The 15,410-nt window shown below is 42.3% G+C and overlaps 1 protein-coding gene across 1 annotated transcript in view; it reads left to right on the forward strand.

The window, feature by feature from the left end:
- LOC139265561 (cationic amino acid transporter 3-like) overlaps positions 1 to 9,102 on the forward strand; it is a 45,758-nt gene extending 36,656 nt beyond the window's left edge. The window contains exons 10-12 of the mRNA XM_070882636.1: positions 502 to 668; positions 1,538 to 1,646; positions 6,674 to 9,102. Coding sequence (XP_070738737.1) covers positions 502 to 668; positions 1,538 to 1,646; positions 6,674 to 6,834 — 437 coding nt within the window. The 3' untranslated portion in view covers positions 6,835 to 9,102. The remainder of the gene's footprint in view (positions 1 to 501; positions 669 to 1,537; positions 1,647 to 6,673) is intronic.
- Positions 9,103 to 15,410: the final 6,308 nt, after the last annotated feature.

The following is a 15,410-nucleotide window of genomic DNA, read 5'->3' on the forward strand; positions in this document are numbered from 1 at the left end:
TACAGTTTTACAAAGATACTGCATTGACTTGGCTGACAGCTATACTATTAAATGTGCTTACAGTGAATGTATCCTCATTATGCCTATGCACATATAGTCATTGATATATATGAGCCATATGTGGCCAGTTATGCAGTGGATTTGGAGCCCAATAAAAACAGGACTGCAGTTGCATTATTTCACACAGGGCCTTTACAGCTGCCAGCGCAAATTACTGCTCACCAGTTTGAAGTTTCACTGAAGTCATGGGATCAGTTGATAAGGAAATAAGCTATATCTACTGCACAAGAGAGAATGCTCTTGTGTGGTTGGGAAGTAAATTGGGTCGCGAGTAGAGGGAGCTTTGCTCTGCGTCTAACGTGTGCTCTACCAGAAAGAAGAGACTTTCATCCAATTTGCCTAGGCTAATTCAGAGATGGTCCCCTTTCTTTTCTTCCATTGGTTCATAAAATACAGTGACTTTGACTTTTAAGTTTTCTATTTTTTTTTATTCCATTCTAGCAATTGTTTTGATCTGTCTTTGCATCGTACTGGCCAAATGTCACAAAGAAATATTCAACGGACATCTCCTCTGGGTGATACTAATTGTGTTGCTCAGCCTGGTTGCTGCAGTTATTACTTTCATTATATGGAAGCAGCCACAGAATGATGTGGCACTTACTTTTAAGGTAAAACTTTTATCTATGAATCATTGGGAAAAGCAGAGATTTTGTCTTTCCCTTTCTCCTAAAAGAACTAACTCCTGCTTGGGTACAATTCTACAGCTACTGGCTGCCCTCCACTACCTCAGCCATAATGCACTGCACACTGTGGCTCCAACATGCCATCACAACTTTTTCTGGTCAGGGGAGTGTAATATACTGTGACTAGCCATTATTTTACAATGCTCTTCCACTTTTCTTAATACTTTTCATAATTGACCTGTGGCGCATTCATCCTTTTTTGAGGTTGGTAATTATTTATTTGGGGTGACAGAGAAATGCACATGGCCAATAAACTCAAAGAACTAAGTTGTGCCCTTCTTCCCTTCCTCCACCCCTGTCCAAGTATAGAATGCCCATGTGTTATCCCACAGGGCTGCCCAGATACTTAAAAGACACCAGGCATGAGGTTGCACAAGCACTTGGGATGATTATGGATTTTGCATCCGATTTAAATGTGCCTACTTGACTATACGGACCTGTAAGGTCCCAGGTTCAGTCCCTGGTTTGACCTCCGCCGGAGCAACAGCAGGGATATTGCAATTAAACTTGGTAACCCCAAATTAGGGAGAGGGGCATTCCAATCTGGATCACCATTCACTGATTCCTGCTGGAGAGTGGGCATGTGTAGATTCCACATGTGATTTGAAATTGGAGGGCTGTGTCACCATGGAACTGTCCCCCAGCATGATTCAGCACCTTCTGGAAAATTGACAAAGGGGGGAAAAATTGTGATTGTCATGGGTGATTGAAACAACAAAAAATAAAGTGTTCTTACAGCTTAGATAAGCTCACCCAGTAGAACATGTGCTGACAGATTCCATTTGTATTTGCAGGTGCCATTCCTTCCCTTCCTACCTATCGTCAGTATCTTTGTAAATGTTTACCTGATGGTGATGTTGGATATGGGCACCTGGACCCGGTTTGGAATTTGGATGCTTATTGGTAAATATACTTACTGTAGTTTTGAGCCCAAAAATAAGTGTACAGTTAACACTCCAGTTAAAATAGTGAATAAACTCATTTCATGAAAATTACTACTGCTATACCATGACTAGCTTTCATATTTAATTGAAAAATGTAAAAAAGCACTGATCCAAAAAAAGTTTTGAGCCATCTCCTGCCACAGATCACGCACAATCAGGCCAATCATGGATAACGTCCCCTATTGCACCTCTTGGTTATCCAGCAGAATTCCACAATATTCATCATGCTCACAAGTCGACTGTTTAATACAAAAGCAAAATACTGTGAATGATGGAAATCGGAAATAAAAACTGAAAATGCTAGAAATACTCAGCAGGTCAGGCAGAGAGAGAAAAGGAGTTAACATTTCAAGTCGATGACTTTTCATCAGAACTGGAAAATGTTCGAGATGCAACAGGTTTTAAGCAAGTACAGGTGCGGGGAAAGAGGGGAGGGGAATGGCCAAAAGGGAAGGTCTGTGATAGGTTGGAAGGCAGGAGAGATTAAATGACAAAAAGGATGATGGTGCAAGGCAAAAGGAGATGGTAATGGGACAAGTAAAGAAACAAAAGATGGGTTTAGAGGAGGTGTAAATCGGAACATCAGAATCATCAGCAACAGCTGGTGTTGGAGAAAATGGGGGCAGATGTTACGATCTGAAATTGTTGAACTCAATATTGAGGCTGGAAAGCTGTAAAGTGCCTAATCGAAAGATGAGGTGCTGTTTCTCGAGCTTACGGTGAGCTTCATTGGAACAGTGTAGGCGGCCAAGGTCAGAGTTAGAGTGGAGCGGAGAATTAAAATGATAGGCGATCGGAAGCTCGGCGGCCGCTTATGGATTGAACGAAGATGTTCTTCAAAGCGATCGCCCAATCTGCGTTTTGTCTCCCCAGTGTAGAGGAGAGCATAAGAACATAAGAAATATGAGCAGGAGTAGGCCATTTGGCCCCTCGAGCCTGCTCCACCATTCAATAAGATCATGGCTGATCTTCTACCTCAACACCACTTTCCTGCAGTACCCCTGTATCCCTTGATTCCCTCAATATCCAAAAATCTATTGATCTCTGTCTTAAATATATTCAACGACTGAGCATCCACAGGCCTCTGGGGTAGAGAATTCCAAAGATTCACCATCCTCTGCATGAAGCAATTTCTCCTCACCTCTGGTTCTGGACTCCCCAGCCAGGGGAAACATCCTCCCTGCATCTTCCTGTCAAGCCCTATAAGAATGTTGTATGTTTCAATGAGATCACCTCTCAATTCTTCTAAACTCTAGAGAATACAGGCCTAGTCTATCCAATCGCGCCTCACGGGACAATCCCCCCATCCCAGGAATCAGGCTGGTGAACCTTTGTTACATTCCCTCTATGGCAAGTATATCCTTCCTTGGGTAAGGAGACCAAAACTGTACACAATACTCCAGGTGTGGTCTCACCAGGGCCCTATATAATTGCAGTAAGACATCTTTACTCTTACTCAAACCCTCTTGTAATAAAGGCCAACATACCATTTGGTTTCTTAATTGTTTGCTGTACCTGCAGGTTAACTTTCAGTGATTCGTGTACAAGGACAGCCAGGTCCCTCTGAATGCTAACATTTCCCAATCTCTTGCCATTTGAAAAATACTCTGCTTTTCTATTTTTCCTACCAAAGTGGATAACTTCTCCACATTATATTCCATTTGCCATGTTCAGGCCCACTCACTTAGCCTGTCTATATTCCTTTGAAGCCTCTTTGTATCCTCCTCACAACTTGCATTCCCAACTAGCTTTGTATCATCAGCAAACTTGGATATATTACATTTGGTCCCGTTATCAAAATCATTGATATAGATTGTGAATAGCTGAGGCCCAAGTACTGATTCTTGCAGCACCCCACTAGTTACAGCCTGCCAACCCGAAAATGTTATAAGATACAAATGGGTATGATCTGCTAGCCATTATCGAGTCGTGGTTGCAAGGTGACATGACTGGGAACTAAATATTCAGGAGTATTTGATATTTCGGAAGGACAGACAGAAAGGAAAAGGAGGTGGGGTAGCACTGTTAATAAAGGATGGGATTAGTGCGTTAGTGAGAAACTACATTGTCTCAGAGGATCAAGATGTTGAATCAGTTTGGGTAGAGATAAGGAATAATAAGGGGGAAAAGTCGCTGGTGGACATAGTCGTTACGCCCCCTAACAATAGCTACACTGTTAGACGGAGTATAAATCAAGAAATAATGGAGGCTTGTAATAAAGGAACAGCAATAATCATGGGCGATTTTAACCTTCATATTGATTGGACAAAGCAAATTGGCCATGGCCGCCTTGAAGAGTTCATAGAGTGTATCCGGGATAGCTTCGTTGACCAGTATGTTGCGGAACCAACCAGGGAGCAGGCTATCTTAGATCTGGTACTGTGTAATGAGACAGGATTAATAAATGATCTCGTAGTAAAGGATCCTCTAGGAATGAGTGATCATATAACATGATTGAGTTTCAAATCACAGATTGGGAAACTTTTAAAAGGCAGCAAAGAATGACTAAACAAAATGATAAAGAGAGGGAAGATAGATTATGAGAGTAAACTAGCACAAAATATAAAAACAGATAGTAAGAGTTTCTACAGGTACATAAAATGGAAAAGAGTGGCTAAAGTAAATGTTGGTCCTCTAGAGGATGAGACTGGGGAATTAATAATGGAGAAAAGGCAAATGGCAGAGATGTTGAACAAATATTTTGTATTGATCTTCATGGTAGAAGACACTAAAAACATCCCAATTAGTGGATAATCAAGGGGCTATAGATAGGGAGGAACTTAATACAATCACTATCACTAAAGAAGTAGTACTCGGTAAAGTAATGGGACTGAAGGCAGACAAGTCCCCTGAACCCGAAGGCTTACATCCGAGGGTCTTAAAAGATGTGGCTGCAGAGAAATTGGATGCATTGATTGTAATCTACCAAAATTCCCTGGATTCTGGGGCAGTCCCAGCGGATTGGAAAACCGCAAATGTAACATTCCTATTTAAAAAAGGAGGCAGACAAAAAGCAGGAAACTATAGCTCAGTTAGCCTAACAGCTGTCATTGGGAAATTGCTAGAGTCAATTATTAAGGAAGCAGTCGCGGTACATTTGGAAAAGCATAATTCAATCAAGTAGAGCCAGCATGGTTTTATGAAAGGGAAATTATGTTTGACAAATTTTCTGGAATTCTTTGAGGATGTAACGAGCAGGGTGGATAAGGGATGTGGTGTATTTGGATTTCCAGAAGGCATTCGATAAGGTGCCACATAAAAGGTTATTGCACAAGATAAAAGTTCACTGGGTGAGGGGGAACTATATTAGCATGGATAGAGGATTGGCTAACTAACAGAAAACAAAGAGTCGGGATAAATGGGTCATTTTTCAGTTGGCAAACAGTGACTAGTGGGGTGCCACAGGGATTGGTGCTGGAACCTCAACTATTTACAATCTATATTAATGACTTTGATGAAGGGACCGAGTGTAATGTAGCCAAGTTTGCTGATAATACAAAGATGGGTGGGAATGCAAGTTGTGAGGAGGACACAAAAAACCTGCAAAGGGATATAAACAGGGTAAGTGAGTGGGCAAAAATCTGACAGATGGACTATAATGTGGGAAAATGTGAGGTTATCCACTTTGGCAGAAAAAATAAAAAAGCAAATTACAATTTAAATGAAGAAAGATTGCAAAGTGTTGCAGTACAGAAGGACCTGGGGGTCCTTGTGCATGAAACACAAAATGTTAGTACGCAGGTACAGCAAGTAATCAGGAAGGCAAATGGAATGTTGGCCTTTATTGCAAGGGGAATAGAGTATAAAAGCAGAGAAGTCCTGCTACAACTGTCCAGGGTATTGGTAAGGCCACACCTAGAGTACTGCGTACAGTTTTGGTCTCCGTATTTAAGGAAGGATATACTTGCTTTGGAGGCTGTTCAGAGAAAGTTCACTAGGTTGATTCCGGAGATGAGGGGGTTGACTTATGAGGATAGGTTGAGTCTATACACATTGGAGTTCAGAAGAATGAGAGGTGATCTTATCGAAACATATACGATAATGAGGGGGCTCAACAAGGTGTATGCAGAGAGGATATTTCCATTCATAGGTGAAACTAAAACTAGGGAACATAGTCTCAGGGGCTGCCCATTTAAAACTGAGATGAGGAGGAATTTCTTCTCTGAGGGTTGTAAATCTATGGAATTCTCTGCCCCAGAGAGCTGCAGAGGCTGGATCATTGAATATATTTAAGGTGGAGATAGACAGAATTTTGAAGGGAGTGAAGAGTTATGGGGAGCGGGCAGGGAAGTGGAACGGAGTCCATGATCAGATCAGCCATGCTCTTATTGAATGGCAGAGCAGGCTCGAGGGGCCAAATAGCCTAATCCTGCTCCTATTTCTTATGTGATATTTTCCTATCAATGTAAAGCATTTTGAGACATCTTCCTCTGGAGAAGGTGCTATAAAGGAGGAGACCGCGTCATAAGCAGTGAATACAATACTGGACCGAGTATTTGGGACCCTGGATTGTGGGAAGGGAGAAGGTACGACACCATAGGAATTATGATGGCGGAGGGTGGGAATGCAGCAAGACCCCTGCCATCTTAACCCCCACCTCGACCATTCCTACTGGGGTGGGAGTTTAAAATCTACCCCTTGGAGTCCAGTGTATCCATTTTCTCAGTGTAAAGTGTTCCAGAATGTTTACCCTTATGTCAGGAGTGCTATATAAATACAAGATTTTGTTGACAGTCTGAGGTTATTGTAAGGTGGTTTATGTTGCTGGTGTAATTTCTCTATAGATTGAAAAAATAAATTCATTGACACAAAAACTTGCATGTGACCCCTTTAGTGTGACAGATGTGCCTCAATACTTCATTTTCATATTTTATAAAATATTTGATATTTCCCTATCAATGTAAAGCATTTTGAGACATCTTCCTCTGGTGTAGGTGCTATAAAATATGTTACTGTGAACTTACATTTATCTTTTAATTTCTCCAGGCTTTGTCATCTACTTTGGTTATGGAATATGGAACAGCTCTGAGGGCCAGAGTTCCTCTGGCTCTCCTGTGGACTCAGAAAGCCAAGAGAAAATGGATAAAATGCTTGACTGCAACACTTTACTTTCTATAGAAAAAATAAAGGAAGTATCAACAGCATGAAAGTAAAAAGACCAAAGATAGGAGAGATCCTTGTTCCATTGCTGAAATGTACACTACCTTCCTAGTTACAATCATTAATACTTGATTTTTACTTGTGTGGGAATGAATAAGCCGGTTATCCATCAGGCTTTACAAACTAAATTTCACTTCGGCGACCACTAATTAACTGGCACATAGCTGTACTTGGAGGAGTCTACTGCTGGGAATGGCTTTTCAAAGACTTATTGCTGGCGGTTCAAGTACATTTTTCAATTTTTATAAAGATACCTATTAAAACAGGTCTTTGGCTTGTTTTAATCTTTTCTATAATCAAAGTATTGTGTGTATATATAGGATAATACAGTATCCATATTTTGTTAAAGGTAGTAGCAGAAAAGAAGTTGAGATGACATCTTATGCCCTGTTTATATTATAGTGCTACCTACTGAAAGAGGTAATATAAATGAGGTAGGGTACAGACCCCCAGAGATGGGGAATCACTAGATGGTTTCATTCCCAAAGACAAAGAACCAGTGATGAAAATGGTAAATGACTCCCCCTGACACCACTTGGCATCAGGACCACAATGTGACCAAGCTCTCATTCTGCCTACACAGATGGGTCTTTAACATTGCAAACCATCTAAGAGCTTCCCCATTCTTTGGGAAAAGTCCAAGGCCAGAATGGGAAAGGCAACAAATATGACTTAACAATAACTGTACATCCTGTGCATGTGCAGTGGACCTGCTGTTGCTGCATCCACTTTGCAGTATGAATGGGGCAGATTGGAGTTTTGTGATGTAAATGGGATTATTAAACTGAACGGTGTCATGTCAATTCCCTGAATCACATACTAGAGCCTGTTCTTTACATAGATAAAGATTCCTTGCTGTTTGTTGGTTCCCGTGTTTTATTCTTGTGATTCGACCAGCACGGATATTACAATTCAGTTAAATAATTAATATAGTGGAATATCACAGCTATTTTACAGTACTGTAAAATGTGGGTGTCTTTGTGATACAAAGTTGTTACATGATAAATATTCACTCCCGAAGCTTATATATTGATTTGCAGATAAGTATACTCTCTGCCATGACTATGCAGTGCTGTAGCAATACTACATAGCGTGGGAGAGGTTTGATGAAAATGTCTCGTCAGTTTGTGGTTGTAAATTAGAACCTTGTCCTGCTCCACATGATGTTCCTTCTTTCTCAGTGGATTTTCTGAGCACAGAAACACCAGTTTGGTTGTTTAATTTTTTATGTAAATGTTACGGTATTTTGTAAATGTTATCTTACACATTACAACCAAAAGACTTGGCTGGGGGCGGGGTGGTTGTGCGAGAGGCAGTTGGCTTTCTTCAAGTGTCAGTTCTAAGGCAGAAGACTGGGGTTAAGATAGAATGGAATAGATTTTGAACTTGCCGCCAGGGCATGAAATTATTCCTGCGGATCGGCTGTCCGTTATAAAAACTGCCCAACTTTCATTTCCAGTGAAATCAATAGTAATGAAAATTAAGGATTTTTATAACTAGCAGCGAATCAGCAATGTCAGTTTTACACTGAGACAGCATTATGAAAATCTACCCCAATGTGTCCATGAAACTCCCAACAATGGAGAGATGGACCTTTGTAAGAGCTGTAAAAATTATATATATATATATATATTTTATTTTACACTGAATATTATAAACTAAAGGAGCAAATGGGTAAAACAGTTTTAGACCTGTGGTGGGAGACAGGATTTTACAAAGGATTCACCCTTGTGTGTTGGACAATCCCCTTCATCTTGAAATCGTTTTTTTATTTGTCTCGGTCCAATTGACTTCATCCAGAGGAATTTTACTGTAAAGGAACTTTACGATTTGAAAAGTTAACATTGCTAACCGTGAATTTCAGCAGGTAACATATTTCTATTAATTTAGCCTTTGCTATAGTGGATGTGCTGTTTAAATAGGAAGATGCTTGTGATGGCACTTGTGAACCTACATCATGACCAAAGAAAGGAAAATATTATCAATTGACAATTTTGTTTCTTTGGAGTATTTTATGTGACATGTCTTCCACACTTGGCTATTCATTTAATATGATTTCTTCAATGATTTTCATATATAAAATAAAAGTTTGTTATTGGTAGCTTGAGACAATAATTTTTAAAAGGTCTTATTTAAAAACTGGATAAAAAGTTACTTATTTGTAAATATTACACATTCTGGTTTGTGTGCTTATGTTTGTGTATATAACTATATATTCTGTTTGTCATTTGGTTTATATGTACATACAATGTTTTTTGTAGTGGATTACTTGTATCAATAAAAATCTAAATAAATTTTTTTTTAATCTATCAATTTATTTATTCAACTGACCCTTTTGTGCATTCTGCTTGATTTTCTTGTAAGCCTGCTTTATTTTACCAATCACTCTACAGGTGCAGAATTCTACCTCAAAAGATGGTTTAGCTCCCCAACTCCAGTGCAAAGTGGGACCGGTGAACATAAATATCCCCTTGCAATGGGGAGCATTGTTTTATTCTGGTCATCAGCTTCGCAGTTTTCATATTGCTGGTGGTATGTTACTCTGCCCCTCTCGAACATTAGCAAAGGTCCACAGGCAGAAATATAAAATAACAAACATGGCCTTTGAGCTGTTATGCAGTTCTGGCGTGGACAATGGCCTGTGAATCTTCCCAGCACTATTAACAGGGCAATTCAGAAGAAACCTATGCATGATATTGGAAATGGTTCTGCAATATAAACAGAATACTAAAATCTGAATTAGTTTATCATCACTTTTAAATTTTAAGCAGTATAACAGAGTGCCAGCCAGAGGAATCAAAAATGAATATTATTTCTCAGTACTATTCACTAACCAGTGAAGCACCATCAATTTGGCATTACTCCAGTCACACTTGTAAAGAACACTAGCAGCCAGGCTTCATCGGTTATATACACCATTCTCATCCAATAATAATGGTTTGGGTTATTCTGGTCCTAGGACCAATAGATAAGTTTACTTTTGTCAGCAGGACTATGGGCCCAAGTTTCGGGCCGCGCCGCCAGATCTGGACGCCCGTTTTTCGCGCCAGAAAGGGCACCTAAAAAAAACTTACAGATTCTCCGGCTCCCTGGAGGCCCTCTCGAGCTGGGCGCGGTGCAGCATGAGCTGTAGGGGGCGGGGCCAGGTCCCTGCGCTGAAAACAGTGCCGGGACCTCTGCACATGCGCGCTACAGTGGGCGCGCATGTGCAGTAGCTCCAGGCACCCAAAGCACGCAGCCCCTAGCTCTGGCCGAATAGCCTCACTGGGGCTGCGTGAATAAGGCTCCTCCCAACCGACCCGATCCGACACCTGCTCCCCCCCACCCCGGACCTCTGCGACTCTCTTCCGCCCCCCCGAGACCCGATGCCACCTACTTGTAAATCCAGCCCGAGGTCTTGAGCCCGGCCGTTCAGCCTCCTTCTCTCCCTCCTCCCCCCGCTCCCCCCCCCCCCCAGTCTCCTTCCTTCCCCTCCTTCCTTCTCTCCTTCCCTCCCCCCCCTCCTTCCTTCCCTCCCCCCCTCCTCTCTCCTTCCCTCCCTCCTCCTCTCCTCTCCTTCCCTTCCCTCCCTTCTCCTCTCCTTCCCTCCCTTCTCCTCTCCTTCCCTCCCCTCTCTCCCTTCTCCTTCCCTCCCTTCTCCTTCCCTCCCCTCTCCCTCCCTTCTTCCCTCCCTTCTCCTTCCATCCCTTCTCCCCCTCCCCTCCCTTCCCTTCTCCTTCCCTCCCCTCCCCTCCCTTCCCTTCCCTCCCCTCCCCTCCCTTCCCTTCTCCTTCCCTCCCCTCGCTGTCAGAAACACAGACAGTGAGAGACATACACACAGACAGATAGAGATATAGAGACACTGACAGACACACACTGGGGGGGGGGGGGGGGGGGGGCTGTCCCAGCACGCTGTTGGAGGACTCCCGGTGCTGCAATCGGTAAGTAAAAAACAATTTTTTTTTAAATTTATTTTTTATTAATTTTTTTTGGTTGATTTATTGATGTTTTTAATCATTTATTATTGATGATTGCTCTTTATTTGTAAAACTGAAATGTTTAATGTTTGTAAACTTCCCTTTAACACCCACTATTCCCTACGCCTAATTTGTAACCTATGCCTAATTTTCTAAAGTGTAGACAAGGTTTTTTCGAACATACAAAAATCTTCACTTCCTCCATTCTAAGTTAGTTTGGAGTAAGTTTTCACTGCCTAAACTTTGAAAACAGGCGCAAGTGGCCGGACACGCCCCCTTTTGAAAAAAAAAATTCTGTTCTAACTGACTAGAACTGGAGCAAACTAAATGCCGAGAATTTGAATTTCTAAGATACTCCGTTCTACACCAGTTGCTCCAAAAAATCAGGAGCAACTGAGGCCGAAACTTGGGCCCTATAATACTAGCTCAATGGCTCTGTAAAACATGGAAGTTTGCTAAGTCACAACAACGTTGGAAAAATAAATTCACTGCTATTTCCCTTTTTGTTTTTTCCCCCCCCCAAAATATCAATATCTTGGTGACTATGGTTAAGTGTACAGTAATCTACCCCCATTTTAAATGTACAAGTTTCACAATGCAGTTCAGCAGGCATCTCACTGAGCCCTATCTTTTCCCCATCCATCGTTCATACATGTGCACTGGATAGGAAGCACGTCAGGAGTGTGAAGGAATACCCTCCACTAGCCTGGATGGGTACAGCTGCAAAAACATTCAAGATACTCTACACCATCCAAGACAAAGCAGTCCACTTGAGTGGCGACTCTACCACCAGCACACCATGGCTATGGTGTGTACTATCTACAGGATGCAATGCAGCAACTCGCCAAGGCGTCTTTGGAAGCACCTCTCAAACCCACAACCTCCACCACCTAGACCTGGTCAGCGGGTGCATGGGAACACTATTCCACCCTCCCCCAAATCACACACCATCCTGACTTGGTCATATATCACTATTCCTTCGTTATCGCTGGGTCAAAATCCTATCTAACTGCACCTTCACCACACGGACTGCCGCAATTCAAGAAGGTAGCCCACCACCACCTTCTTTGAGCAACTAAGGATGAGCAATGAATGCCAGAAGTGTGATGTCAATTGGCATGCAACACCGAATTGACACACGCTCATCCATTTTGGAGCTCCTTTTACCGCCCACCAAAACACGCTGTGCATGCAGCTGTTGACAACGCGTAGAGCTGGGAGAAAGCGGAGGTGAGCTATAACAGTAAACAACTGCTGAGACAACTGGTAACTATGTAGAGCTCAGACTGTAATTGTAATGAAAACTGCTTCCAATGAGATGCATTAAATCTCCCTGCCCCCTTGTCAAACAGTACAGGAGGCAAATACTTTTAAAATAAAGTGCAAAAGCAAAATACTGCAAATCTGAAATACAAGCAGAAAATGTTGGAAATACTCAGGTCAGGCAGCATCTGTGGAGAGTGAAACAGTTAACGTTTCAGGTCGATGAGCTTTCGTCAGAACAGACGAAGGGTCATCAATCTGAAACGTTAACTCGGTTTCTCAGATGCTGCCTGACCTGCTGAGTATTTCCAACATTTTTTGTACTACAGTTGTAATAATCTCAGGAACTAATAAAATATGCAAAGTTTGGAAGTCTGTTTTTAAAAGGCATAATACCATATTCTCAAAGAGTTCTTCAAATGTCTGCTGTTAAAAATTTTATTGAACTCTCTTTTGCATGATTTCCACCAATAAGCTCCTGACCAAGAGGTTCATGATTCCCTTTTTAAAAATGTATTTCAATTGATTTCTCATGCAATGGTTTAACCAATGCCACAGTCTGTTTTTATCTAATGTTGACCATTAGACTCACTCAGTTATCCCTACCCAAGTACATTGCTTTGAGCCACTTGGGAGCAGGTGCCCTCTACGTAAAGGTGCACACATTGGCTTCCCTGACTAGGATGTTGAGAAGCTGTATTGCAGGAGTTGGTTTTGATTCTAGGTCTGTCTGAGCCAGGACAACATTTGGGGTGCTGCAATTGGACTTTTAACACGCCTGGGTTGGAGAGAAGAAAAATCAGTGAGTGTTCTCTCTCCTGAATATTATCCACTGGTGATGCCTGCTGGCAAGTGTATGCCCATGGACAGGATCAATCTCAGCTTTGAGACTCCCTGAGTTGAAAAGTCTGTCATCACACACGGTCTGAACTTCTGCAACCTTGGATGAAGTGCAGAGTGCAGCTGGCACCCATGGAATCATATCCAAGCATCAGTCAGAAACCTTTAGAAGGGAAGTGAAAATTGAAGGGAAAGGAAACTGCTGGAATACAATGAAGTACCAATGGAGGAGCCTTTTAGCAAGGAAGCTGGTCAACAGCATCATGGAAATACAATTTCATGTTAGAGGAGTGGAAGATGCCTGCTGAGGAAAAGAGTGTTTGAAGACCAAGCCCTCAAAACTTCCACCAAGCTCATGGTCTACAGGGCTGTAGTAATACCTGCCCCTCCTGTATCGCCTAGAGACATGGACCATGTACAGTAGACATCTCAAGTCGCTGGAGAAATACCACCAACGATGTCTCCGCAAGATCCTGCAAATTCCCTGGGAGGACAGACGCACCAACATTAGTGTCCTCGACCAAGCCAACATCCCCAGCATTGAAGCACTGACCACACTTGATCAGCTCCGCTGGGCAGGCCACATAGTTCGCATGCCAGACACGAGACTCCCAAAGCAAGCGCTCTACTCGGAACTCCTTCACAGCAAACGAGCCAAAGGTGGGCAGCGGAAGCGTTACAAGGACACCCTCAAAGCCTCCCTGATAAAGTGAGATATCCCCCAAGTGGAGGAAGTGGATCCGGAACGACGCTGAGCACCTCGAGTCTCATCGGCGAAAGAATGCAGAAATCAAGCACAGGCAGCGGAAAGAACATGTGGCAAACCTGTCCCACCCACCCCTTCCCTCAACGACTATCTGTCCCACCTGTGACAGAATCTGTGGCTCTCATATTGGACTGTTCAGCCACCCAAGAACTCATTTTAAGAGTGGAAGCAAGTCTCCCTCGATTCCGAGGGACTGCCTATGATGATGGAAATATAATCCAAATTTTCCTTCAAGTACACATAGCCCAGAATGTAAATCAGACATCAGACAAACTCTTCATTGAAACCTGTTAGAAATCAGGGGTTCAAAATGTATAAAACTGACATGAAGAATGCTGTGTTTAAACGTTGTTTTGAACTGGAAACAAAATGTCTCCTCAAACTGGTATTAGATGCTTAGAAATGCTAATGTTTTGGTACCCTGCCGAGATGTTATAGCATTTTGCACTATGACAACCATTATCTGTTGTTCGCAAGTTAGGACTTCAACTTTGTTAATGTATCTTTAAGACAATTTGTTATAGAAAGACACTGAGAATGGATGGAAGTTGTGAGAGTTCATGTAAATGAAGGAGGTATCATTCAGAAGCGAGCAGTGTTCTGGTTTGGTCTCATGGGATCAAAGGCAGGATAGGAACAAAAGAAGTAAGACATTAATTTCAAATTAAGGCATCTTCGGGAAAGTATAAACAAGACATGTGGCCAAAATCTTTAGGGCGGGCTTTGACATAAGAATCAGGACAAAGAACTAGAAGCCTCATACGGTATTAAGGTTTAAAAGGAACCTCTATAGGTCAAAAGGTCTGGTCAATATCACATGTCAGACCCACTCCTAAAAAGAGAATAAATGTAGCCTCTTCATGGTTGGCCACACAAATGGTGTGAGGGAGGAGCAAAACAGAAGTTGGGCTGGTCGAACACTCTTCGAGTGATCCCTTGCTTTACCAAAGAAAGCTCTAGATGAAGAGAAAGAGGCTGCAAGCCAGAGGAGAACTGCTGACATGCGCCAGTCGCTTGTCCGATCGGATTGGTATCAACTACTTATCACGGTCATATGTTTTTGCTGTGTAACTAATGTGTTATATTCTGTCTTAAACTTTGATTAAACACAATATACCCACCAGATTGGTTTATAGTCAATCTGGATTATTAAAGTGACCAGAGATAGCCTTAAACTTGGCTATTTCTAACACCTCACTTCACAGTTGTTCAATCTGAACAGAAACAGGATCTTTTTTTCAAGTGGACAGTGTACAATACGATAAACCTTGTAGGTCTGTGTAAAAAAACAAATCAGCATTTTTAAGTGAGTACAGGAGCCATTAATCTGCTGTTTCAGTGAGAAATGCATGAATATGTGGAAGAAAAAAACCGACCACAACTTCCATACAATGACTCGCTGGGTAGATAAACAATCTAGTACTGAGCCACACAGATGAGGAAGTTTCCTGGATCCTTCTCGATAGGTACCGTTAGTTCACCTGCAGCAACAGCTGAGGTGTCACAATTGGCTTCATTTCCCTTGGGTTGGGAGGGTGGGGGGGCGGACGGGCGGGGGGCAGCATTCCTGCTTTTGATCATGTCTAGTAACCCCTGCTGGAAGGTTGCCCATGTGTGGATGCTAAGCAAGGATAGTACCATCTTCCCACTCCCTGGGGTCCTACAAAAATGGACAGTTGAGCGAGCTGCTAGAGGGTACTCTAGGAGTGAGGAGAGGGCACAAACTGTTGAGAAACTA

This window comes from Pristiophorus japonicus, chromosome 6 (genome assembly GCF_044704955.1).
Source record: "Pristiophorus japonicus isolate sPriJap1 chromosome 6, sPriJap1.hap1, whole genome shotgun sequence".
Taxonomy (NCBI): Eukaryota; Metazoa; Chordata; class Chondrichthyes; family Pristiophoridae; genus Pristiophorus; species Pristiophorus japonicus.